Source organism: Micromys minutus (genome assembly GCF_963924665.1).
Source record: "Micromys minutus genome assembly, chromosome: 21".
NCBI classification, from domain to species: domain Eukaryota; kingdom Metazoa; phylum Chordata; class Mammalia; order Rodentia; family Muridae; genus Micromys; species Micromys minutus.
Window position 1 is genome coordinate 41,969,370 of NC_137956.1, and position 27,768 is coordinate 41,997,137.

General features: G+C 42.1%; 1 protein-coding gene across 13 annotated transcripts in view; it reads right to left on the bottom strand.

The window, feature by feature from the left end:
- The window catches only part of ARPP21 (cAMP regulated phosphoprotein 21), a 160,199-nt gene that overhangs the window by 89,728 nt on the left and 42,703 nt on the right, over positions 1 to 27,768 (bottom strand). For 11 of the 13 annotated variants that reach the window (XM_080934817.1, XM_080934816.1, XM_080934815.1 and 8 more), the window contains 8 exons: positions 25,153 to 25,329; positions 22,819 to 22,979; positions 21,809 to 21,850; positions 21,024 to 21,113; positions 16,684 to 16,828; positions 15,331 to 15,409; positions 14,518 to 14,577; positions 13,672 to 13,812 (listed from right to left, as the gene is read on the bottom strand). In XM_080934817.1, coding sequence (XP_080790943.1) covers positions 13,672 to 13,812; positions 14,518 to 14,577; positions 15,331 to 15,409; positions 16,684 to 16,828; positions 21,024 to 21,113; positions 21,809 to 21,850; positions 22,819 to 22,944 — 683 coding nt within the window. In that variant the 5' untranslated portion in view covers positions 22,945 to 22,979; positions 25,153 to 25,329. Of the gene's footprint in view, positions 1 to 13,671; positions 13,813 to 14,517; positions 14,578 to 15,330; positions 15,410 to 16,683; positions 16,829 to 21,023; positions 21,114 to 21,808; positions 21,851 to 22,818; positions 22,980 to 25,152; positions 25,330 to 25,414; positions 25,464 to 27,768 lie in introns of those variants that run through there. The other 2 variants (XM_080934809.1, XM_080934810.1) reach the window with 2 other exon arrangements.

The window sequence follows — 27,768 nt, forward strand, 5'->3', positions numbered from 1 at the left end:
GTAGTTCTGCTGAATCTCTTCCTCCCTTCCCACTCAGAAAGGAAGAATCGAGCTCTTGATGGTGGAGGTGGGGGTGGAAGTGAAGTAGCAGAGAGGCCTTGGCACACCATGTAGACAGAAGGGAAGGTGCTGCTGAGCTGAGACATTGTCTCAATAAACAGCTGGGAAACATCTGGACAGTGGTGCAAATGGTGAAGGATTTTATCAGTCAAAAATAGTAGACAGACCTAAGAGTACTGTGAACATTTCACCTAGAATGTTCACAAAATGGGGCTCTGAAACAAAAAGCAGCTCTTTATTCTTATTGAAAAGATATATGCCACCATTTCCCATATCATTCTGTCACATAATTCCATTTTGCCTTCTTTAAATGATATTATATGTTATTTGTTAAGAGAGGAATTGGAGGCATGCATGCATGCGTGTGTGTGTGTGTGTGTGTGTGTGTGTGTGTAATTTTGCATGTGTTTGCTAAATAATTTTCTTTATTGGAGGGCACATTTGTGTCATGCACAGACTGAATCACTTTAGCAGTTTCTGATATCTTTTGTTTTTAGAATTTTGCAAGCTTGTGTTTAGAATTTGCAGTGCTTTTGCAAAATCATTTTTTATCTTTTGTCTGTATACATGGTATAGTTACATACATGTCCATGTCTGGGCATGTGGGAGGGTACATGTTCCCCTGCATATGTTTTTTGGAGGCCAGAGGTACACACTGGCTGTCTTCCTCAGCCCCTCTCCACCTTACTCTGTGACACCATCTCTCTCTGCACCAGGAGCTGCTGATTGGTTTGCTAGCCATCAGACTCCAGGGCCCTCCAGTCTCCTGCTCCCCAGCACCAAGACTACAGTTCCGTAGCACTGTGCCTGTCTTTATCTGGTTTTTGGAAATTCAAAGTCAGTTTCTCATGCATATTGGAGGACTATTTTAAGGATTAAACCACCTTGTTAGACATTTTTTCCAGAGTTCCTTTAGTTCCTTTCTTCTGAATTCTTTAAGTGTTTACAGGGACATGCAGGCTAACTTGGTACCTTGTTTCCACTTTACTGTGGACTATCACAAATGACACTTAGCAGAACACTCAAACCTGAGTCTGAAAGATTTTTTCTTTCTTTCTTTTTTTTTTTTTTTTTTGGAAAAATCAAATGAAGCCACCACTACTGCTTCCACCATTACCACCAACAAAAACGAAACTTGGCTATATGGATGAAGAAGCATAAACATGCCAATTTGCCTTGATAATTGATCCTATGTCTACAAACGAATCCACAGGAAACTGCCATAAATGAACAACAAATTCCATGTCATAACAGTGGAAGAATGAAGCTCTCTCATGCATGCATGAGAAACTTCAGATATGTTATAGTAACATGAAGTTCTTTCAAACAATAGCCAACAACACTGGCCGGCACGTAAAGGCATTGTGTAAGAACACCAATATAAGTCGACTATGTTTTTGTCAAGCTACAGCACTCAGCAACAGGAATAATGTCAGCAGAAATCTTATCGATGGATGGTTAGCTGACAGGCCGCTTTACTCCTAACCCTTGGTAGATTTGTGTTCTAATAATCACATATGATTTTATAGCAACAAAATAATGGAAGTTATTATCTCAGTTAGATAGCAAAAATAATTTAGAAACTTAATAATGACTCCTGTCAAATCACTGGATTATAGATAACTATTCTTATATTTTGAATATTTATAAGATACTGTTTCATTAAATGTATTATTTAATAATCTGGTAATTGGGGATTTAAATGTTTGCGTTTGTCAAATTATTTCTTAATCCTTCCATTATACTGCAAGGTTTTGGAAATGCAAGATTAAACTTTGCTCTTTATACAAGTCAGATTTCGTACACTAGAACCTTCTAATAGATGAAAGCTCACCCTATCTTGCAAAATTCCTGTATTTACTGAAATGTTATTCTTGATTTGTATGAGCAGACACTTTACCATGACAAGATGATATTGACCAAATGAATACAATCACCAAGATCCTTCCCTACTCTGTCTCTTCTTGTGTGTGTGTGTGTGTGTGTGTGTGTGTGTCTGTGTGTGTGTGTCTGTGTGTGTGTGTGTCTGTGTGTGTCTGTGTGTGTGTGTCTGTGTGTGTGTCTGTCTGTGTGTGTGTGTCTGTGTGTGTATGTGTGTGTGTGTGTCTGTCTGTGTGTGTATCTGTGTGTGTGTATGTGTGTGTGTCTGTGTGTGTATGTGTGTGTGTGTCTGTCTGTGTGTGTGTGTCTGTGTGTGTGTGTCTGTGTGTGTGTGTCTGTGTGTGTGTGTCTGTGTGTGTGTCTGTGTGTGTGTGTCTCTGTGTGTGTGCATGTGCTATAAAGAAGACAAAGCAATGACAACAGAGAATAAGACTTAAGGGAATAAGAAGAGTACAATGAGAAATTCCACATATAGTTAAGACCCAATATGGTATGCTCAGTTTGTGTGGCTAGTTATTCAAGAGCTCTCTTGAGCATGGAGTTTCAACACTGCCAAACAGGGCTCTACAATCGGATCACTGAGTTTCAGGGGACTGGTTTCATTCTTTTAAGTTTATCTGTAAATCAAGGGATTGTATAAATAAAAAAAAAAAAAAAAAAAAAAAAAAAAAAACAACACCTATAATGCAGAAAGCAAAATCCCTTGAAAATGCCCTGTGAATGATTTCCCACGCAATATGTGTGAACTATTGTCTGGTTCTACTTTTGGATGTAGAGGCAATGACAGCATGTCTAAATGCATGAAACTACACAGGCCTTCCTCTGAGTGTATCCCATAAGTGCCAGTGAGCCTGCAAAGATGCCTGCTGCTCAGAGTAATTGTCAGTTTTTGGATCACACTGTTGGTAACTAGAGGTTCTTTAAATTTCAAAAACCTCAGCAGTGGTTTTTACAGGAACCCGTCATGTGGTTTCCATCCACACATATGATACATGCTTCAATCTGCTCATCCTTCCTCCCTCACTGACAGAAGACACACCCCTCTGCATGTGGCTTTTCAATGTTTATTCTGCCAACACTTCATTAATGAGATAATCTTGATCAGTTCTAGCATTTTAATTTATGGAATTAAAAAAATATTCTAAGCTTTTTCTCAGTGATGATAAACTTACAAGGTGTTTAGAGCTCAGTTGTACCTTATCTACATTTTGTGCTAGTTAGGGTTTCTATTACTGTGATGAAATACCATGACCCAAAGCAATGTGGGGAGGAAATGGTAGATTTGGCTCACATTACTCTATCACTGGTCATCATTGAAGGAAGTCAGGACAGAAATTCAGGCAGCGCAGGAGTCTGGAGGCAGGAGCTGATGCAGAGGCCATGGAGGAGTGCTGCTTACTGGCTTGCTCCTCATGGCATGTTCAACCTGCTTTCTTACAGAACCCAGTACCAGCAGGTCAGGGTTGGCACCACTCACAGTGGGCTGGATCCTCCCACCTCAGTTGCTAATTAAGAAAATGTACTACAGGTTGGCTTTATAGGCTGATCTTAGGGAGGCGTTTGCTCCGTTGAGAGTCTCTGTCTCTGACAACTTTAGCTTATGTCAAGAGGACATAAAACTAACCAGCATGAAATGCTCAAGGAACTAATAATTTTTAATATATCGCTATATTAATATATCTAATGACTAACTTCCATTCCCTAAAGGAAATTCCAGTATATTTCAGGATATGAATCAATGACTGCAGAAGAAATTATCAGAAACTATATTTACTGTAGAATATCAATAGTATTAAAATGCTTTTAACGTATAAAACAACACTGGGAAACAAAGTTAACATACTGTGTCTTTTCAGTCCTGTGCCTTATTGACTATGTTATTATTATTATTATTTATTATTATTATTATTATTATTATTATTATTATTATTGACGGTTTATACAATCTCTGTAAAAGAGGAGTCTGGCTCTTTTGCTTTGTTGTATAAACTGAAGAAATATGTGTACTTTAACATGCACAGGAGGATTGAATAGATGTAAGCAATCCTCACAATTCTGAAGTGCTTTGCACAGTACTAGTGAGGCTTATAATAATAGAAAGTCTCCTTATACTGTTTATATTTTCTGAATAGGCAAGGTTAGTATGTATGCCAATAAGTTATATTTTGACGTTTTATTAGATTTTATTTAGTGTGTGTGTTGGGGGGGTCACAGAGTAACTTGTAGGACTTGGTTCTCTCCTTTACTGTGTGGGTCCTAGTGATTGAACTCAGGTTGTCAGACCTGGTGGCAAATGTCATTACTCACTGAGACATCCTGTCATTCCAGGGCACACCAAGAAATATTTAAACAACATTCTCATCAGGGTTAGAGATAATCTCAATTATGATAGATCTAATTTGTGTCATAATATTTAAATAATGTTTCATTCATGAGTGTCCAAGTGGGCCAGTCGGGTGTTGATGAAAATAATTCTGCCTTTGAAACTGTGAAAAATAATTGGTGTTTTCTGGAATGAAGGGCTTTTTGTTTTTAAGTTATAATGGTTGTGTGAAGGAGCTCATTAAAACCCATAGGTAAATATTATATTTCTACTAATAAAGAATTGCTATTGTGATTCGGTTGATAAGGAACTGTCATTTGTTGTTTGCTTGCTTTTTGCGAATGTGAAGAAATGCAATGCTTCCCCCCCGCCCATGGAGTAGGCAGGGATGGAAGGGGAGGTTGGGAAGATTGTGGTTGTACTCCTCTGCATTCACTGTGAGACCAGGAAGAGGCTGAGGTGGGGAAAAGTCAGGCTGTGGGATTAAATGCATTTTGTATGAGCTCATATTTCTCTGGGTAGACTCCAACCACATTTGACAGTGCATCCTAAAGTCCACAACTGCTGGGTCGCTCATCTTCAAGTGTCCCTAAAATCAGCCAAGACACAACAATCACTGCTGCAGTTGAGTCTAGATGCAGCAGGGCCTGGGTATGCATTAAATGGCATGCACACATAGTCTTGGATTTGCACACTGTGAGTGTGCTTGCATAGACACCTACACACTCAACTGTAATGAAGCTGATTTCCCACACAGTGAACAGAAAATGGCTAAGAACTTTGATTTTCAAAGCATTAGGCCCACTGAATATTTGAATAATATTTCTTTGCTTGAATAATATTTCTTTGCTTCAAGGACATGGAGTCAGGTTTTGCTTCACTACTAATAAGTGTGTTAAGACAATTCATAGTTTTACCATCTACTTTAGTGTTAACATTCTTTATTTTGTTATTTAAACATGTGTTTTGTGTGTGTGTGTGTGTGTGTGTGTGTGTGTGTGTGTGTGTGTGTGTGTATGGTGCTCAAGTGTGGTGTGCATGGGTGCATGTGTGCATGTGTGCTTGAAGATCAGAGGTCAACATCAGGTAATATGCCTCTGGACATAACCCATCTTGGTTTCTTTGTTTTGTTTTATCTAATACCGAGTTCTCACAGGCCTGATATTTTCCAGTTTGGACAGTCTGACTAGCCAGGAAGCCTCAGGGAGCCTCCTTCTTCTCTCTCCCCAGTGCTGGGATTACAAGTATGCATCACCAAGCCTAGCATTTTATGTGTATCCTGGGGATCAAACTCAGGACCTCATGCTTGTAGAATGAGCACTTTACTATTGAGCTGTCTCTGAATCCCTTTTCATAGTTTTAAAAATAATCAAATGTGAATTATGATTTTGCCAGAGAACCAATGGGTAGCAGTGAATAAAGACTGCTTAATTACCAGATAACTTTCCTAGTAACTTTACATTGCTTCTGTGGATGGAATTCTTCTTCCCATGACCTTTGAAAGAACAAGGTCAAGAGCTGAGAGGGACAAGCTCCAGGCCTTTGGCTTTGATCATTTGTGACCCAAACATAAGAGAGATATGGGCTTTGGTTTCTCTCTTATGAGATGGACCAGCTTCATTGATCCCTACCATGCTGAGAGCTAAGCAAATAAATAAACAAACATAAATAAACAGATAGACAGATAAATAAACAAAACCCTCAGATGTATCAATATGCCATGCACAAGGCTCCTTGAAATAGTGAAGCAGATTCTGTGTACAAAGTATATGTTTCATTTGTTTCCAAAATTAAATAGTAAACTTTATCATACAATCAGAAAAGGGAACACTAAAAACTTATTTTTCCTCCTCACTCTCTGTTTTTCTGAGATCCCCCTCTTTCATGTACAAAGTCTATATTCTCAGAGGAAAAAGCAAGACAATATTATGAAGACAATATAATGTTGGAAGGGAGTTTGATCATAGTCAACAAACAGCCCCGAGTTTAAGCTTAAGAGATGATTGAGGATCTAGGTGTCTTCTTAAAGAAAGGGTAAATGTTTAGAGAGATGAATATGTTAATGATGCTGGTTTTATTATTAAGCCATATGTATGAATATCCAAACCACACTGTATGCTTGCCAATCAGAAACAGAGAAGGAAGTGGAGTGTGCTCAGAGCACAGCCTCTGGGTTCTAGTCAGATCATTGGTAGCACTGGCTTTATGAAAGCTAACAGTAGATTCACCATGTTTAGAAGTGACAGGGTGCTAGCCAACCTTAGATACACTTAGATGGAGGTCCAGTCTCCTACAGAGCTCTTCAGTAAGCAAGATCCTAGCATGTTGCTAGTGTGTTACAGTACCCCTTGTAGCTCTAAACCAAAGACAAGAACACTATGAACATGGGAAGAAGCCCCATGTCTGTTCTTTGTTTTGTTTTGCTTCAGTGAAAACAGTCCTCTGTAGGGTATGAAACTCCCCATTCCTGACACCCAAGAAACCCCAAGTTAAGCCTTGGTGCTTTGGAGAATTCTGGAGAGCAAAATGTGCCCCTTCACTTGGGCCCAGCCTCTCTGTCCTGGGTCTGTGCCTGAGAGGGTGAAAGACCCAGTCTCCTGAGGTTAGGGTAATAATGAACTGTCTCTTCATGGGTTCTTAGCAAAGGCGCCTCAATATCATGTGTGTCACTTTCTAGAGAGGCTTTCTCTAGCTAGAAGAGGCTTCATTGTTCTTCTTTTACTGACAAACACCTTAGTTAACTGTATTTTCTAGAGTAGTTACTCCACACACATCTCCCTTCAGGCTAGTGTCTAGGACTACATGCCTCAAGAATCATGGGGTTCAGTTCAAGAGCATCAAACTCTCTTTTTGTTTGTGTTGCTCTGTTTTGCTTTTGAGGGACTCAATCTACAGCCCAGGCTAGCTTCAACATTTTTTAGCCAGGCTGATCTGAAATTCTCTGTGTAGCCCAGGCTGGCTTGAAGCTCATAAACATCCTCCCAAGAGTTAAAGGAGCCTTTGGACCACTCCCCTGTCCCACAGCTGTGGAGAGTGAACTACTGTCCTACACCCCATTTGATATTGCCAAGCTTTGCTCTGCTCTCTGAACAGAAGGGAATTTGAGGCAAGGAGAGTGGGTGGATGTGAAAGATGAAATCGAAATTGTGAAGCGATGACAACCTTTTAACATGAAAATTATCTGAGACAAGTTAAAAGTTGATCTGCCATATGCAAAGATACCGAGGTGTACGTGTGCAACAATCATGTTGTTTGTGGGAAATGTATGTGTAAGTAGATGGTTTCCCATCTTCACATGGTAAACTCCAGATCTACATCTTTTCTCTGGGATGGGAAAAAAAGGAAGAGATGAAAAATAGAAAAGAAATATCTCAATAAAAAAGAACAGTGCACATCTTCATGCTAAATGTAGAAAGCAATTGAAAGAGAGAAAATGCAGATCTGAGAGACAAAGAAAAGCACAGAGCTCTTAATTTAAGAGTCACATGCTTGTAACATAGAAAAAAATTAAAATTTTCAAATGAGACTATGAAGCTAAAATTTTCATAGTTTTAGTCTGCTATCTAAAAGTCCAAATGATAACATTGGTCTAGAGTGGACTCTTCTGTTAATGATCACAGCTACAAGGGAAGCTGAGGCAGTAGCTCACACATGTAAGCCCAGCTTGGGCTATACAGTGATACCTTGTCAGAAGACAAAAATAACATTACAAAGAAAGAAAGAGACAGGGGTGTGGGCATTAGCTCACTAGTAGAGCTCTAATCTAGCAAACATGAGACTCTGGGTTCCATCTCAAGGGATATTATAAAGAATGAAGATTATAAAGGCCTTTTGTTGTATACAAGTAATATACACCCTAGTACCTGCACTGTAGATTTTTAATGGGTGGTACTACTAAGCCTGACAGTCAATCAGAAGTTCAATAGTGGTAAATCCAATGTGCTTGAGAATAAACACAGTTGCTGTCAAAATTCAGAGAGACAGGCAATGAAACTAATGGAATGTGGCAAAATAAATAACAGTAACAACAACTACGAAACCATGGGGCTTCTTCTTAGGCACTAAAGCTGCTGTTTTAAGTCAAAGTCAGACAATTTCATAGGCTAGTGATTCCACACTAGCCGCTAAGACTTCGGTGATAAACCAGACAGTGTGTCTGGAAACGTGTCCACACACTCTTACCTCTTCTTTCTTGGTTAGTTCTGGGGCCTAGAAAACAAGCAACACTACAGGCCCAGATGATTTTGTTAATTCTCTAACATACAAAGGTTTACTCAGACTGCATCACTGTCCTGAGTATCTCCCACAAAAGCTTGGGACTCTTTCTCTTTCCCTCTCAGCAAGTTTCTCCTCCAGTCCAGGCACTGGTGTGACTTTTACAAGAGACTTTTGTTATATGGTTATAAGAAGTGGATACCCCCATCTCCACAGAAAGCTCGGCTCTTTCTAATTGCTCAATAAATGCAGAATGGTAGCATCCATCTGTTTGGACCCAATAGATGAACCTTTTCTTTCCTATAATTTTTTGAGTATTAGCTCTCCTCAGTTTTATCTACTGCAAAAGGGCACCAAGAATACAGCCTTTCTGCTACAAAGTCACATGTTCTGTGGGACTCCCCAAAGTATTGAAAGCATTAACATAAAACTGCTAATGACTTCACTCCGAAGTTCACCATTGTGTTTCCTCATTACCCATGGAGCTGAAGCTGCTGTGTGTGGGATGAGAATCTAGGGCTACTAATGGCAGTGTAGCCATCAGTACAGAATGTGTTGATTTATCTTCTATACTAACACTATTAATAAATATGGCTCAATGATGCTCTTCTTCAACAAGCCCTGGTAGAAACGACAAACCAGAAATATACAACAAGGACCATAGAGCTATAAAAATATTCTGGTTTTTACTTATATGAGAAGGTATATCTATAAGACGTCATTAAAACAAGGGCTCCTTAATCCTAATAATTTTTTTTTTTTTTTTATCAGGCAACAAAGGAATCAAACACTTGAAATCTGTTGGAGAATGGTGCTAATGCATTGAAACTGTGTGTGCAGAAACTGAAGGTCCTTGTTTCCAATTGGTTTTTGATCTATTGATAAAGATGCCAGCAGCCAATGGATGAGCATGGGATGGCACACTGAAAGTTGCAAGGGTAGGATGCAGGGAGAATCAGGAGGGCGAAGGAAGCAGAAGGGAATACAGTAACAGTAGGAGATAAAGTCAACCAGCCATGTGAGTTTTCAGGTAAGTGACCACTGGCCTGAGGTAGGGGGGAAGGTTTAAGAGTGCCCAGTCATTGAGCAAAGTAGAGTAGACCAAACTACACACTGCAGAAATCCACATTGAATGTAGCCATACATCCTGAGGATGTGGCTCAGTAGCTGAGATGGTTTGACTTAAAACAACCATCATGCTAGACCCACTGGTTTAGAATTGAGTGCTGCTTATTATTTCTTCTCTGTAGAGAAGGCCCCGCAACTGAAATTCTCTCTGTAGGGTTAGATGTGATTGTATCCATAAACCAAGAATTAAAGCATAGGTTGCAGTGCACACATAGCACGCACCATGATTCTCAGTAAGAAATGGTATCATTCCAGAGTATTTTCTGGAGACCAGTCCTTTCCATCACGGGGGACCTAATGGATGAGAAGAGAGGATATGACAGAGAAGAGCGCACAGGGTCCAGTCATACTTTTACAAGGTTCTTATGGATTGTCTCTTATGACCCAAACAATCTAAATTTCATATGAAGCTATTTTCTCTCTGTGAAACACTTAACAGTCTCTAGTCCCTATTTAAGATATCTTAAACCTTCCTCATCCTCACGCATGGCAGAAGGAAGCTGATGACCCTCAGTTGTAGCTGATGCAGCGAAGATAACTCCTGTATCTACATTTATCTGCACATCTTATAGGACCACGAAAACTCACCGAACCATACCAAACAACAAACCAGTATATAAAAATTGTGTTTTCTCCTCTGCTTTATAGCCCATTTCCATACTCCATCCAAAGAGTTCATATTCTGGACCTGTTCTCCTCAGCCATGATGACATTTAAAATGTGTGGGTTTTTTTTCAAGGATTTGCATGGGAGATGCAGAAACTTGAACACATTGGAAAGGTGCTCCTCGAACACATCACTTACAGTGGACCATGGGAAGAAGTTTCATCTCAGCTCTCTTCCTTCTATGAGTAAATATATTTCAATCCCACAATAAGTAAAAATTAGCCTGGGCTTCCAATGACTATCAATTGCTCTGGTGAAGCAACGCTTCACATTTGCAGAGAATACAGATTCCTGCCCCACAAATAAATGGTAACTGAAAACTTCAGGGCACCTAGATCTTAACGGTCTGTGTTTACCTTCAAACCCAAACACCCTGGCAGTAGACAACTATAACATCTGTCCGTTCTCATGAAACAAGTCTTTGCTTGGACTGCTAAAGTGATCCACATCTTGAAAACTGCAATATGCTACTCTTCAAATAGCCTTTATTTTGTCCTCGTCCCTTCTTGCTCCTTTTCCAGAGAGGTGGCAGTTACCCTCAAAATTCTACCACTGGCACCTTTGCCCCCTAAGAGCCATGTAAATGACAGAGGGTGAAGAACGTGGTGGTTGGGACGGATAAAGGGGGCTTCGTGCTCCAGCTAAAAAGTCCATGGCTTACTCTGGGGTTAGGGATGAATTGAGCAATGGAGGGATGATAAGGGTGAAATGACAGGGAAGATGAGGTGATCAGATTGGATTTGGTGCTGGCACCAAAATAGTCACTATCTTCAGGAGGTACCATCTGTCCATGCTCACTGCTCGCCCTCCTGAGACTAAACAAATGCAGTCTGCTTCACAATGCTCAGGAAGAAAGCAAGGTGGGGGATGACAAGATGGCTTAGCAGCTAAAATTACCTGTTACTTTTGCATTGCACCCGGGTTCAGCTCCCAAAATTTACACCGGGCAGCTCACAACTGCCTATGACTCCAGATCTAGCGAGATTTGATGCTCTTCTGATCCCTGCGGACAGCAGCATTCATGTGGCTCACATAGAAAGACATGCTGCAGGCATGTATGTGTTGACACAGTCACCCTTTCTAAAAGTGACCGAAGAGGTCTGTGCTTCTCTGGAAAGGAAGAAGTTTAGCAACAGGACTTCTGTTGGTCAGAGAGTGAAAACTGTAAAGACAGATCACATTCTACTGTGGTGGTGGAGAGTCTGAAGGAAACGTAAGGATTTAGGGGAGTGTTCAGGAGTTTCTGGAGTAATCGACATGCTCTATTGTGTTCTGACCCTGTCAGCAGTTGAAATGTTACTAACCTGATGAAGACACCGAATTTGAAAACTCAAATTGGATGTAGATTTAGCTAAGTTAAAATTTACTTTAAATGGAGCGGCCGAAGTATAAAAGGCAGCTTTATAGACAAGGCTAAACTTCTATCAAGAGTATTCGCAGAGGCATAAAACCATCATCAATAAGTGTATAGACACAGATTCATATCCATGACTCTGAGACTGGAAAATCATTGTAACTACTAACAAATGCACTACCTAGGAGTTGTCAATCTACCAGACTTCATCTACACTGTCTACACACAGATCCACACTTCCCAATGACCTCATCGAGCAATATAAGAAACCAAATAGAAACAGAAGTCACTGCCTCCCCTGCTTTGTTCTCGGGGTGTCTTTCTCTGCTGTATGGCACCTGCAAACCACCAGAGAAACTAGAATGAAGTGTAAAAAAGAACAGAAATAATAATGCAGCAAAAACCAGCTGGGTGTGTTTGATGGAGAACAGAAAAACAATGCGGCAGATTAAAGAAGAGTGACCTTTAATATCTGCGACAGCCGTGTCAGCAGTCGGGGTGAGTGGAAAGCTGCTAAATTTTGAGATGTGTTTTGCCAGCACAGTAGAATACAACCTCGGGACCCAATAATTCTGAAGCCTCGAGAGCTCTTAAACATTATCCACTTCCAACGGCTCTACAGATATATAAGCAATTTGAAACTCCTGAGGGGAAAAGCCATGAAGCACCAACAGTGTCCCTGAGATAATAACCACTCTCGGTCCAGGCTTCTCACTGGGTGCTTCTCCTCCTAAGTGTCCCTGTGCCTCTGCTGAGCTCAGGCTGATCTCCCTCCCGGGAGATCAGGAGCCTAAAGGCCACCCCACTTGCTGTAACCTTCTCTGCACAGAAAAGAAAGCGTGGTTTACCCATGAGAACTCCATTCAACGGGAAAGTGCCTGCACTAACATTCTGACACAAAGACCAGGTGATCACCAAACACCCCAAAGGAAAAGAGAGTTTGTTTTGTGTTTCTAAATGACAGTTTACAGTGTTTGAGGGTGCCACCCATTTGGTTAAAGAAGTGGCTTAAAGCACTATTTGAAAGCTAGAGGGTTTCAAAGCAGACAATTGTAGGTCAAGGCAAATGAAGACCTCATGAGCAGGCTCCGGATGACTCAGTATAGACAGGAAAAGTTTTTAAGATGGAAGACAGTTAGTTATTAGCTCAAGAAAACCCAAATATTGTCTTCTTGGCCTAAAAGTTAGATAGCTGTCATGTTAAGCCCTCTGTCTCACAGATAACGAGACAGCAAAGACGAACTGCAGCAGGCTGGGCTGCCCAGGCACTATGCCAGGACTGAGAAGCAAGGTTTCTGTATCCTGTTCTGAGCTTTGTGCCAAGTGCATGTGTCCCCAAAGTCAGAAGAAAAAAAAAAAGGGAAAGAAAGGGACAAGTGTCTCTGTGTGTCACAGTTTTAGAAGCTTTATCCTTGACCCATTCCTCCTTCCCTAACCCATCTTCTACTGCCCTCCCCTTCCATCCTCTTCCCTCCACTTCCTTTCCACAGAATCATAGGATGTATATAGGGCTATTCTTAAACTGCTGGTCCTTCTGCTTCAGTCTCCAGAGTACTGGGATCACAGGCATATACCATCATGCCTGGCACTGCAGAAAGAACTTACTACTTACTTACTTAGGCTTTATTCATCTGCAGCACCAGGAATCTAACAAACTTGGTGTCATCCAAATCCTTTACCACTGATCTACACTCCCCAAACAATGCCCGTGGTTTGTTATCTGTGAGCTACACTGAAGTGAAGTTCCCCCACCATCTTTTGTGTAATTTCATGGAAGACTAACAGAAAGAACAAAATTGTGAGTTTGTGAAAACAGGCAGACAAACCAGGAGACGAGTTCATTTCACTGCCCAGGCTTTACAAACTTCCCTGGTTCTCATCTGCTTTTCCATGGATCCCTGATGCCCCACTGCTGCTAGGACAGAAAGACAGCCAGTCCTGTGCATATTCAGTGTCATATACCCCACAACGAATAGTGCGCTCTTAAAACCCGATCCCTGAGAACAAAAGAAAACATCCAAACAGACACCAAGTTGGGACTTACATTCTGGTGCTGCTGGTCTTGTTGATGATGACAGATTTTCCAGTTTGATCCACGTTGTGATCCAACCCGAAGTATGCTGCCACCCGATGGACCAGCATCCTCTGATAGGATGACATCTGGGGGAACTTTTTATAGTGGTTACTGAAACAGTTACAGGAGAAGTGAAGTCAGCATCTTCATTTCATGCCAACAGTGTACTTTACAGGGATTTACACATCACTATCCACTTTTACCCAGAAACACTTGGCGTCTTTCATTCCAACACCTCCTGACGTCTTCTCTCGAAGACAAATCTCTGCTATCACAGATTTATTGACCAAGCTGCAGCAAGCACCGCTGTTTCATAGCCTCGGGTTTATTTTGTCAGTTGCAAAGTGTTCTGGGTTAGTTCATGATACCTTATCAACAGAGGCAGGCAGGGGACAGGCTCCATGACATAATAGAGATTGCAGATATCTATCCGGACGTGTGTCATTACCCAGTTTACAACAAATGCAGCACAATTATTTCCAGGCATAACTGACTGCAGCCAGCTGGAGCCCATTAAAAAACTATCGTAAAAATGAAAAGGGTGGCTTCTTGTTACAGCTCCTCCATGCAAATTAGTGGGGGCTAAACAAAGACCCCCCATTTATGGCTGTTTTGCCAGAAATTTAACAGGCAAGAACACATATGATCAAGTAATGACCACTCCAAAAATCCAGTGACTTCTCCATTGAACATACCAAGAACCGTATGAACCGGCGTTTTACCTATCTACAGCTCTGTGCGGAATAAGTGAGTCATTAAGTCAGACACTGAGCTAAGACATGCCATCGAATTAGGCAGCATCATCATTGAACATACTTGCTGTCAGCAATGAAATCGATCATCTCCTGCTCCGTTTTCAAGAGGATCATCCTGTCCCTGTAAAATAAATGTCCAAAGGGAAACTTTCGTGTGCTTTCAGTTTGTCAAACTCAAAATGGGGAAAGAGAGCAGACCTCACTCTAACTCCTCTTCGGACTATGTTGACTCCTTGGCTTGCGTGCCATGACTTTGAATTCAGAAGTCTTGTTTTCCTCTCACTCGTTAAATATTTGGTGGTATTTCATGTCATCCTTTTAATGCTAAGTATGGACTTGCACATTTCGAATGATAAAAAAAAAAAATCAACCACTAAAGACTTGAAGTCCAATGAAACTGGAGAGAAGCCCAGCTGGAGCAATGTGAACATGGTTATGTGCCTGCACCCAGGCATCAGGGGCTGACGGAAGACTACTGATCATTTCTTTCCTCCCCTTTACTTCTATATATCCTTGGGGTTAGTAAAGCAGAGTTGGTACACTCTAACTCATACAGTGAGCAACTATGTAACTATTAGGATTAGCCACCCACAAGGAGATTCAAACTACAAACTATCAATCAAACTTGCACTTCTCAGAGCAAGTTCAGGAGAGACATCAAGGAAGCTGTCTGGTTTTTCTTTTTCTTTTTCTCTTTTTTCTTTTTCTTTCTTTCTCTTTCTTTTCTTTCTTTCTTTCTTTCTTTCTTTCTTTCTTTTTTTTTTTTGTACTTGATTTCTTTAAAGTATTCTGACTAGTCATTTTGGAATATTCTATCTGACCCTCCCCCCTCCCCAACACCACCATAAAGGCTTGTTTCGCAATTTAAATTTACCTGGAATTGTTCTTCAGCGTGTTAATTAGAAACTCGTGTAGGTCTATGCCTGTAGAATCTGTATATTCTTGGCTGCAATCTGAAAACAAACAGCAGGATGGGGTTGAGCTGTCAGGATGGACAGTGGTGGGAATAGCGGGTGGGGCAGGGTTTGAAAACTTTCTGGTTTCCTTCCAGCTCAGGTGAATTTCAAAGGCAGTTCGGAGGGTGCAAATACGGGTAAGCAAGGATCATAACAGCAGAAATAAGACTTGAGATTTGAGACCTTGACTGTGGGAAGGCCCTGGTGTGAGAGGAGGGGAAGTGTGCTCGCTGCTAGTGGTGGAGTGTGCTCTGTGCTACAACCCAGTAAAGATCTGCCTCCACATGACAGGTACATCCAGCCCACAGAGACCTCAAGAGCTTGTGATCCCTTGACAACCCCTCCCCCTTTTAAATTAAAACAGGACAAGTTTATTTTTAAAATGAAGCTTCTATTACAAAACTATATAAATATTAATAAGTATAAAACATGGCAAGGGAATCGATGTTCGCAAGTCCTTCTGGTCTCCTGGTCCTGGATAAATTCAGGCTTATACGGCCATTCTAGAAATGTTAAGCTCTTTCCTCTTACACACCTCGAGCGTGAGGGTTTCCAGACACTAACTGTTGCAAGCAGAAGTCAGTTTGCAGAGCATACACAGTTAGAGTATGGCTGCTCGGATTGGCCAGCTCACTTTCCATTCCAGCTTGGCTTCTTTCTACTTGGCGCAATGACAGGTGCATCCACAGTCTAACAGAACTGCAGGCCTGTGGGGTTCTTTTTAGGAGGAATGGCTCTTTTCTGAATAGGAATGTGATTTTTGTTTTCAAATGAAACAACATGCAATGGTGGCCAGATACAGAGACCAAAGGTCTCGGTGTCAGGGATTCCACTGACCTCTATTCCCATGTGGCTTACTATGGGGAGGTACTAAGGCCCTTGCTACTGTCTTTTAAGATAAGGCTGAGAGTGAAAATCAATGGTGTATCACCATTGTTCGTCAATCTGAGTCAGTTGTCAGTGAACTTGAATGCAAGAGCGGATATCAATTCCCTTCTTTCCCCTCAGCTTGTCATGGAGAACAGTAGATTCAAATGGGAATTCAAAGAAATAAGTGATTCTAAAAATAACCTCTCTAGTTACACAAATAAGGGTGCAGGAACAAAAAGAAAGTCAAGGTCTCTTTTTTTCCTCTCTCTCTTACACGTGCAGGGCCACTTGGAAAATTAGGTGTACAGTGCCCGGGGCTATAAACATTGGTGTCCGTCTGCAATGTGCCCGTATGCATGTACCCGTGTTAAGCAAGGTAAAGAAATGTTTTTCAAATTCACCTTTTGATAACATTCTGATCTTGGGTCTCTCAGAGAGTTTCTCTCTGTTCTTATCCTTTTCCTTTTCTCTCTCAGAATCATCCTTCCTAGATTTATCCTCCTCTTGTAGGCTGGGGAAACTGGAAAGCTGCAAGTCAATTGATTCCTGTTGGGGAAAAAATATAATAATTTAGGGCCAGAAGTAATCATCTCTGCCTGGCTTCCATTTCACATAGAGGTTACTAGGTATTGAAAAATGAGAGCTAGGTATGTATTCCTATTTCTTAAGTGGTTTAAAAAAATTAAGCCTGTCAGGAAAAAAAAAAAAAAAAAAAAAAAAAAAAACACTTGCCCTTTATGGTGAACTGAAATCCAGAAGTCAAAGGGAGGTCAAAAGGCACGTCTACTATTAAACTTTGCCTCATGAATATTAATGTTAATCACACTAAACTCCTGTAGATCACAACTCTTATTTTTCTCTACAGGTTTATTTTTAAATGTGTGGGGGAGGGGCATCCTTTAATCTGCTCACATTGGAGCCACTATCATGTCTAAAAATGGCTTCTCCAATTCTCTTCTCGAGTTCCTTATAAGGAGAAACGTTCACACAGACAGGTTCCAGGAGTCAGAATTACAGTTAGAACAGAGAGAAAGAAAGCAGCCAACAGCCAATTTATGGTAGAAATTCTACCGTGGAACCAGGCTAAGAAAGATACCCCACACATAGGAAACTGAGCCCCACAACTGCTAGAATCTTAGATCTGGGGTCACAGGACTTGCTTATGAGTGTCATTAATATTTTGTTAGAATTCAGAGTCACAAAAAAGCATTGCCTTTTGAAAAATGCCATGAGTCCTGCTCTGTTTCTGTAAGTTATCTGTAAATTTATGTTTGGGTAAATGTAATTAATTCTTCCCCAAACATAATCTCTTGAGCTACTTCTTGGTACAGAGTACAGTGTTGAAATCCATCTACATTGCTATTTTTTTTTTCTGGAAACTGATCAGCTTATATTGATTGACAGGCAGGATCCATTACTTTGATTGCACATTTGCTTCTTTGGGGCAGAAAACACCACATGATGCTTTGTTTGGATTTTTGTAGTTTCTACAAAGTGTATGCTGATTGGTGCCCTGATGGCTTAGGGAAGTTGCGCTGGCTTTGTGTGTGTGGTATGTGAGAGACCACTCAATGAGACTGCTTCATGGAGTTAGGCAGAGGGTGGGTCATGTTTCCAATGAGTCGGGACCCCCATTAGAAATGATAGCTGCAGGGAAGTTGCCATTGGTGGCGAGAGACAACTAGAAAACAAGAAAGATCTCTAACCTCCAGTATATGGGAGATGAGATAAAACAGGCTGTCATCATAAATTCTTAACTAAGCTGGGTTTTCTGACTCCTGGGAGGTTATTCTGGAGAAGGGTAGACCTATACAAAATATGCAAATTGGGCTGACATTCCACTGTGGTCATTCTTCTTGTGAATAGGGACAGAGAACTGTTGCAATCAGTTTCAAGGAGAAGCTAGTGTTTGGAGTTTGCTTTTACTTTCTCAGGAATCCCCTAGGACAATTCCAGCTGAGACGTGTCTGAGGAAGAGCCATGCCATCAGTAGACTCATAGAGAAGCTGTGGGGACGTGGGTTATGAAACAGTGGTCCCATTTCTTCTTCAAAACTGTCAGAACCATCCAGCCCTCTCTAAATTGGAAATCTAAAAAAAAATCATCACATTGGCAACAAATTCTAGACACAAAAACTGAAGCCAAAGACATCCCCTGTAGATGAATGTACAGACTGCTGCCGTGTGTTGACAAATTCTATACTCAGGTTAAAAAAATATATATTTCTACACATAAATATAGACCATGGTGTAGAAAGAATACACAAAAAGTGCTGTAGCATTGGTAAAAAACAATCTGTTATTTTTAAATATTTTTATTGATACGCTCAATATTAAAATACAAGTGTTAATGAATACATTGGTACAGGATAAGTTTATACCCAACAACAGTAAAAGAATGATTCAAGTTGCAGTAACACACTTGTCAGTAAATATTATAACATTAGAAAAAAAAACACGCTTCCTTTACTCAAAGACAGACTGAGCCATCAGGTGTGGGTCTGAGATCAAGTAACGCAGGGAACAAGAGAGCTTTTCCCACACAGGAAAATGAAGGCAGTTTTCCAAATACTGTGAATATACAAATGAGGGGGAAGCAATACATTCCATGTACTGTATACTTCTCTGGGAGTCAGTCCACACACTTTCTACGTGTTCAGTGTTATCTAGTGAAGGCATTGCGTATAAACTCTAAGATCGGGTGACTTGCTGTATATGTATCTGTTGGTCTTCTGCCAACCCCCTATTTCCATCACTCTTTGGCTAGTCAACAAAAAAGCTTAAGGGGCCTAATTCTCTGCTCCAACGTTAATCCTGTTTTCTGGGTTTAGAACCAGCAGGAACAAAGCACCGTTTGCACACCCTCTGGGTGGAGGTACTGCTAGACCTGCCTCTAAAATTGGCTGCTATGATACAAATGTCTCTTACCAAAACTCCCGTGCTTTGTCAAAAGAGACAAAGAGCAGACAGGGCTGGGCCGGTTACTTCTCCCAGAGCCTGTTCATCTACAGGGTTTCACATAACTCAGATGCTGTACAGGACAAGCCATCTGTCCGCTTGGAGGGTACAGGCATGGGATTCACATCGGTCCACATTTTCCATCTCCATTAAAAATGGAAGCACACACAAAATGCTGAAGGAAAGCCACATGTTTCTCAGAGCCCAAGTTTTAAAAGGGGAGGAGGGGTAAGGACTATGACACACAGTAATGGCCACTGAATAAGTGCTTGTCTGTGCCCCTCCACATGAATGGCATGTGAAGAAAATGAGACTAGAAAAGAAAACACTCTTAGGGAGAAAAAAAAAACTATAAGAAATGTATTTATTTATTTATCTTGGTTCTTTTTAAAGAAAGCACTCTCCATGTGTCTCTCTGTATCCATAAAGAGAATTTAGAGGATTTCAATAAAAGTAAAAAGGGGGAGGGAGAAGATGAAAGAGAAGCCAAAGAAATCCAAACAAAAATCAAGGATTTTGTAATCAATTTTCCTTCCCTTGGGCTCAGACATCTTCTGCCTTTTGTCTTGGCTGCCTTTGACCTCTGAGAAAATTAGCAAAATTTCAGCATCAAGGCTATATTTTCCATAAACATACTAGTTAAAAAGAAAGGGGGAAAAAAAAGAAAGAAAGAAAGCAGTAACGAAGAAGATGTGAAGAACCCTGCGATTTTAAGTTTTGAGGATCAAAGATAAGGGTGGAGGTGTGCGGCAGCTGGTTAGTTCCAAATTTGCCACCAGTTCAGACGCTTCTCTGGACCATTTTTGCAGTAGTTAAAACAAAAACCAAAACAACCTCTCGAAGGCCACAACAGCATTTCTCCACAGTTCAGGGTGCTTACACACTACTTCTTAAATCTCCTAGGAGCCAAGAGTGATGTTTTATCTATAGGCAGGTTCATTTGGGGAGCTGAGAGGTAAGCTGTCTCCATAAAGACAGGATGTTTGGGGTGTATTTGGTTCAGCCTTATCAAGAGAGAGCCTTGGTGGACATCCAGCACTTCGTGCTTACTGGATTTCATTTTATATATTTTTTTAAATTAAGTTTTAATCTAAATTCTTTTGAGTTCCTTTCCATTTGCAGTTTTCAGAGAGTCTGGAAAAAAACAAATGCAATATCCTGTGATATACATTTAGACTGGTTGTGGGAGATTCGGGGTGTGTGGGGGTGTGTGGGGGTTATTTGCATATTTGTGGGAGGTACATCCGGGAGTTTGAATGCCTGTATATGTGGAGTCAGAAGTCAGCCAGTCTCAGGTATTTCTCCTCGGTTGCTATCTGCCACTTTTATTATTTATTTATTTGTTTTCCAAACAGTCTCTCACAGGGACCTGGGGCTCCCTGGTTAGGCCTTGAGCCGCTGGCCCTTGAATCCCAGGAATCTTTCTGTCTGTCTTTTACTTCCCCAGGGCTGAGATTACAAGTATATGCATCATATTCAGGGCTTAAGGGGGTTCCAGAGCTTAAACATAGGCCCAATTGCTTGGGTGGGAAGCAGTTTACTTGCTAAATTATACCCCCAGCCCCCAAATTCTCAACTAGGCAGAATTTCTTATGACCAGGAGGAAGCAAGAAAATGCTCTTTCTTCGATTCCTGTTTTCTCCCAAAAAACGTTTAGTGTCAAATTAGTCTTTGGCCATGCACACAAAAATCCGGTCATGCAACCCCATTTAATATCAGGTTTGTGCCTGATCATGCACATGGAGATGTAGTCATGCAATCCCTTCTAATACCAGCTTTTATACCTGATCCTGGTGACTTTCCCCTCCAGGTCTAGCTGAAGACTCTTCACAGACAGCAAGACTTCTGGTCAGCTTCCCTTTGCCTGCTCCTGACTAGGGATTGAGATTAAGGAGAGAAAAAAAAAAAAAAAAAAAAAAAAAAAAAAAAAAACAGAAGCAGAAAACATTCTCAGGCTGTCAAAGCATGGCCACCACATTTGCACGAATATTCCCAAATCAGATCTCTCCATCCAGGACCTAATGTGCTCCATGGTTCTGGGTGCAAAGAGCAAAGAGAAGTACCACAGAGCCAGTGCCAAGAATAAAAACACCATCTCACCCAACAGTCCTTAACAGTCTTGACTTGTGCATGAAGCGTGAATGAATGTCATTTCTTAAAAATATCACGAGAAACACTCGGCAGGACACATTTCCATTAAAACTAAATTAGAAAAAGGTTGGACTAAGGAGGTGCCCCAAGCACTGAGCAACACTGTCCATTTATTTCCAGGCAGAGATCACTTGAAAGATTAAAATGTCTGCTCTAAATTCTAGCCAACAATAAGAGAAAACCTCCCATGGATGTGGATTGGGTAAAGCACCACTTAACCTCTTACTATAAACAGGAAAACATGGATGTTCAGATTCTGAGCAAGTAAAATCCACAGAGGAACAGAAGGTGAACATAAGAGCTAACTTGTAATAGGACAGCCAGGACCCATCTCAGCCTCTGAGATGTGGGCACATCTTCAGCTCGGATGTAAAACGTGCCATGACACTGATTCCCCTGGGACCCTGAAGACCCTTACCTTGGATTTTCTTCTCTCTTGGTTCTGAGCTGCCAGTCGCCGCTGCATGGTAGAAGCAGAAGCAGAAGCAGAAACAGAACACACACACACACAAACACACACACACACACACACACACACACACACACAGTAAACAAGAAAGAGAGAGAGAAAGACAGAAGTGGGTGGGGAGAGAAAAATCAAAGGGGAAGACATTATTATCATTGATAATAGAGGTATCCTCCTTGATGGAAGCAAAGATATTGTGACCATTGGGAAGGACACCCTCCTGGCCTACGACCCAACCATTTGACACTGTCACTTTCAGCCCTTTATCCTCCTAGCAAAAGCAGGAGAGAAAAAACAACCTGGAAAGCCTCTGGTCACTCTGTGGATAAGGCTGGCTCATGGAAAAAGCTAACACATTTGTAAATCGGTTCAGTGAAGAGCTGTAACCTTTACAAGCACACTTTGCCATGCCTGGACCAACATCATTTTTTCCCCTTGTAAATCACTGTGTATGTAATCCTGCCTCTCGCTTCCCCCAACTGTTTCCAGGTCCCCACCCCAGTCTGTTTTAGTGTTCTGACTCTAGCTGGAGACTCTTGAGTTTCCATTTGCTTGAAAATAAGATTGAACCTTAACATGTCTATGATGGATAGGATACAGGGCTTTGACATGTATGAGCTGTCTCTTTGTCTTTCCATGTAACAAGGAATCTGTGTCAAGACTTCCAGAGCCTAAAGCACACCCGTAAAGGTCTTATACAACCAGAGTGAAGCGATCTAGCAAAGGGTACTGGGCTCCTACACACACACGCAGCAAACAACTAAATATGCTTCTTGGATGGTTTTGTCACTCATTTTATGGCATCATTGAAAAAGAAAAAAAGAAGAAGAAAAGAAAACAAAGTTGGGGGATGACTCCTTCATTGATCTCCTAATCTCTTAAGGACCAACCAAATTTCTAAGGCTGCCTCTGATACCTCCTAGAGATGGAAGGCTAAGGACACACAGAGCCTCGTAGCTCACCTGCAGTTCCAGCTTCTCCTCATCATCCAGACTTTCCGACTTGAGGATGCCATTTTCCGGGGCAGACTCTGTCTCGGTCCGCCCTTCTTCCAGTATGGTCGGGGTCAGTTCTCCTTGCTCAGACATTCTCCCAGATCCAAATTAAAATGAGTTTTTAGACCCTAAAAGGTTACAGTACCAGAAAATAATATCAGTGCAGGGAAAGGTTTCCAATTATCCATGAGCTCCCTCATGCCCCCTCTGTGAATTCACATCCGAAGGGACAGCCCAGCATCCCTACCCACGACTTGACACACTCCAGAGGACAGGACAAGGCAATATCAAGCAGCAAATGCACACACAGGAGGCAGGTGCGTCACCTCAGCCTCAGCCCATCCACGCACACATCAGCACATGTACGTACACCTTCTGTCAAAATGAGTCAACTCATCTTAGCCGAGACACATAGCTCCCACCCGTGCTAGGACCTACACCCTGCTACAAACTGAGAGAAGAAAACGGTGACAGTTCCCCAGGGCTTCAACAGGTGACCTCAACTTCTGAGTCGAGAGAGGTCCCAGGGATGGCAGGCGGCAACTCAGATATAATTCAGAAAATTATTTTTAAGTTGCAACCATGGAAACACCTTCCCAGCAACACGGAAAACTGTGTGCATTGTGTTCAGGGACAAATGGGGGGGGGGGGACAGAACTCAGATGGAGAGGTCATGATTTGGTATAAATGTGGGATCTATGTTTGGCCCTGAGCCTACCAGGGTCAGCACATCTAGGCTTCCAACTAACAGCTAACAAAAGCAGCAGCAGCAGCAGCAGCCCCTTCATAGCTGCCTCAGCAGCCCCTTCATAGGTGCCTCAGCAGCCCCTTCATAGGTGCCTCAGCAGCCCCTTCATAGGTGCCTCAGCAGCCCCTTCATAGCTGCCTCAGCAGCCCCTTCATAGCTGCCTCAGCAGCCCCTTCATAGGTGCCTCAGCAGCCCCTTCATAGCTGCCTCAGCAGCCCCTTCATAGGTGCCTCAGCAGCCCCTTCATAGGTGCCTCAGCAGCCCCTTCATAGGTGCCTCAGCAGCCCCTTCATAGGTGCCTCAGCAGCCCCTTCATAGGTGCCTCAGCAGCCCCTTCATAGCTGCCTCAGCAGCCCCTTCATAGGTGCCTGCCAGGCACCAGTGGTGCACTAGATCTCTGGAGGGTCAGCCTGCCAGCCGGCACTAGCATGGAGGAGGCTGCCCCCTTCCACTCCATACTCAAAGCACTTTGTTCTACCTACAGACAGGAAATGGCTTTTTAGACTTCAATCTCCCTTTTAACCTCCTTAAGAAATCTCTGGCACTTCTTTTCCTCCGATGTGCTTGCTTACAGGTCCTTTATCGTGAAAGCATGAAAGCACTTATTTATTTCCTGTTCATCTATGAGGAGAGGAAGGGAGGGAAGACGGAGGGAGGAAAGAAAGGGAAAAAACTGAAGGGCAGAAAAGGAGGAAAGGATAGAAGATGAGAGAGAGGGCAAGAGAGAGAGAGAGAGAGAGAGAGACAGAGACAGAGACAGAGAGACAGAGACAGAGACAGAGACACAGAGAGAGGAGAGGAGAGTGGGAGGAAGAGGGAGGGAGGTGGGACTGAAGCAGCTGCAGGTTAGAAGGTTCTTTCTTTTTTCTTTCACAAGCCTCCCCACCATTTGCTGTCCCAACTTGGTCATTACAGTGACATCGGACAGAGTAGAACTCCCGGTGTCCCTGTGAGCACAGCGGTGTTACCACGTACTAGGTTAGTAACTTTATTCTCGGCTGAAAGTAGCCAGGCACGGAACAAATCCACACCATGGCCAACTCGATTTCTGATTTGCTAAAAACCCACCGTGACAGGACAGATGGCCCGTAACAAAACCACAAAACCGTACAAGTACACCGACCTATTTGGCAAAGGATTGTGGGATTGTAGCAGGGAAAGTTTTCCTGAAGGAGGCGGAGGTTTGAGTTGGGGAGTTTGCTGCTTTTAAGTTTAGGGAGGTTTTAAGATTTGCTGCCTTAGGGCAAATGTCTTCTCCCTCTGGCCCCACTCTGCAAGCAAACAAGTTTAATTCTCCCAGTTTGCTTCCTCTCAGCAGGGGGTAGGGTGAGGGGACAAAGAACTTAGGCTGCCCTAACTCAGTCTTCACAAGGCTTCAGTTAAAACAAAACAAAGAAACAAACAAAAAACACAAACAATAATTAAACAGCTCCAATAGCCCAGACAGACAGGTCCAGACTTTGAGGGTTGGTCTCTGCAGACAGGTATGGTTGTGAGAGTGTCCTTAAGATACAGATGAGATGTGAGATGCACCCCCGCCCCCATGCCTTTACCTTCAGCACAGGATTCCAGCTGTAAATCTGGACGAATGGCTGGCTGTTTCTGTCGTTCTGTTCCGGGAGAATCCACACAAGTGATCAGAGGTAACTGCCGTCCCATGTCCCCATTAGCAGTCCAGAATGTCCATCTCCAGACACTTCCCTTACACAGCTTGACACATGGTCGACAACCTGAAAAAAGAAGAACAGTAAATCATCGTGACAACAGTCCTGGCCTTCCGGAGAAGCACACAGTAAGTAAGACTGGGTTTCTAACACTAATGACCAGCTTCCAGCAAATCTCGCTCCCAGCTTGCTCCAGCTCCACCTGTCCCAAGCTGCCGGCTTCTTCTCCAATGAAGGCTACAGCCGGCTGTTCAAGTCAGAGAGGCACCCACGCAAGGAGCTAAAATTAACAACTGAATTATGCACCGAAGATTACTCACTTCAATTTTAACCTTTTTTAGTGAAATCTCGCACTTTGTATTAAACACACACACACACACACACAAGCTTGTGTGTTTGCTTCAGTAAGAATCAAAGTCACCTACATGCCAAAGGTTTGCCTCTTTTTATTTCTAAAATCAAAGCCTTGGTCCAAACTATAGCTGGATGAGATATGCTTTAAATCTACATCCATGAGCCTTTCGTGAAAGATACCTTCATGCAGTATATGTACAGGTTTGGATTTAAGGAGGTCTTGTCTGTAAAGTTTGAAAGAGGGAGAAGACAGAAGAAAACTTTCACAGGGCCACAGTCGAAAGAGCTCCTTTCACTTCACAGTTTGCAGAGCATCCCTAAAATCCCAGCTTCACAGTGAACAACCTCTCCACACCCCTCCCTCCTTCCCTGCCAGCTGAGCATCCCATGTGACAGCAAAGAATGGCTGTCGCAGCAAGCAACAGATTGGCACACTCCAAACCCCTTGCAAACAATCCACACGCTAATGTACACTTTCTTTTCTCGAAACTCCTACAGGAGCAGCCACACAGACAGCTTGGATGCAGACAGAGTCGGGATCCTGGTAGCGCTTGCCAAAAGCAAACCCAAACTCTCAGCCTCCCGGGGGTGGGGGACACAGCCACTGACAGCAGCAGACACACCTCTCGGGTCCTATGACCTGGAAAACACTAGCCACATGTGACTATTGCTCCAAGGGCTGAATCCCTTTGTCCTTGCCGTCCCCTCCCTCCTAGACTAGATAGGCACGGCTGATTCCTCTCAGTTTTGGCAGTGGCTCTGTTAATAGCATATTGGGTTACAAAGCCATTTGTTGTGTAGTGGAAAACAACTGTTGAAAAATACAACCGCGAATCCCATCAATAATTTCTGATTTATTCATCTTTCATGCTGACGGACAACCCGGTCTTAAAGCGTACACCTTTTTTCCTAGAAGCCGCAGAGCTGTTGGGATAGGCACGCACACGTCTCAGACAAAATGGATCATCATGAATGGACAGTCATTTTTCTCTCTCTATGCTGGCTTCTTGTACCTCGGCTACCATGGTAGATGTCCAATCTTAATTAATTTTTTTAAAAAGTTAAGAAAGGATCAATGTAGCCCGAATGGCTAGAATAAATTCCCTGGGTAGAGAAAGTTACCAAGTGGCTTTTTGTGCTGTTTTCTTTTTCCCAAGGTGAATGGAGTTATTGTGAATTTTTACAAGCCTTTTGTCTATTTTTTTGCCCTTACAGTTGCACAGGGGCATTTAATCCAGAAGACAAATGGCAATGGAGTTTCAAATCAAACCCTCAGATACATAGCCTGGCTCCAGTAGGAGGATGTAATACATAGACATATACGTATACATATACAGATACATATATATATATATATATATATATATATATATATATATATATATATATGAACTGACAGAAGACAGAACAAACTCATATTCACGTAACTACCCAAGTGCTAACAGCCTGGATCTGTGTGTGTGCGTAATTACCAGGACATGTTTTGAAATAGAACTAAAACTCTAAAGTCAGCGAGGTATTATTCTTACACGGCTGAATCATGAAGTCATCATCTTTCCCAAGATAAAAGAGAATGTGGGCATATGGGAGTGAGCAGAGAGGAGCATATGGATTGCAAATATTTTTGTAACTGATTAAAATTGTTCTCTTTGCTGAGGAAGCAATGCCAGGAACCAGCCCTACTCCAGCTTTCTGTTCGCCAAACCAACCCCACTCCTGCACTGCCATTTCATGCAGATCGGGTCCAAGTTCTCTCATTTTCTATCAAGAACCAAATTATATTTAATGAGTATATTTTTCTTGGCAAAATTGTGTTAATAAATTTGGCCATCAAATTTTAATTTATGTAATAAAAGGACAGAAAGGGAGAAACTTTTATTATATAATACATGTAGTCTATATAACACGCAATAGACCAGTTGCTGGGGTTCTTTTATGGACATGATTATTATTTTACATTCAATAACTTTATCTGCCTTGTGTATATGGATATGCATGTGCCACAACACTGGGGTGGCAATCGGAGGGCAGCTTGGTGCTCTTTCCTTCCACTGTGTGTGACCCAGGGACTGAACTCAGGTTACCAGGATTGGTGAGCCATCTCAGAGCCTCATAAATATGATTTCAATCGTGAGTTTGGAAGGATACCAT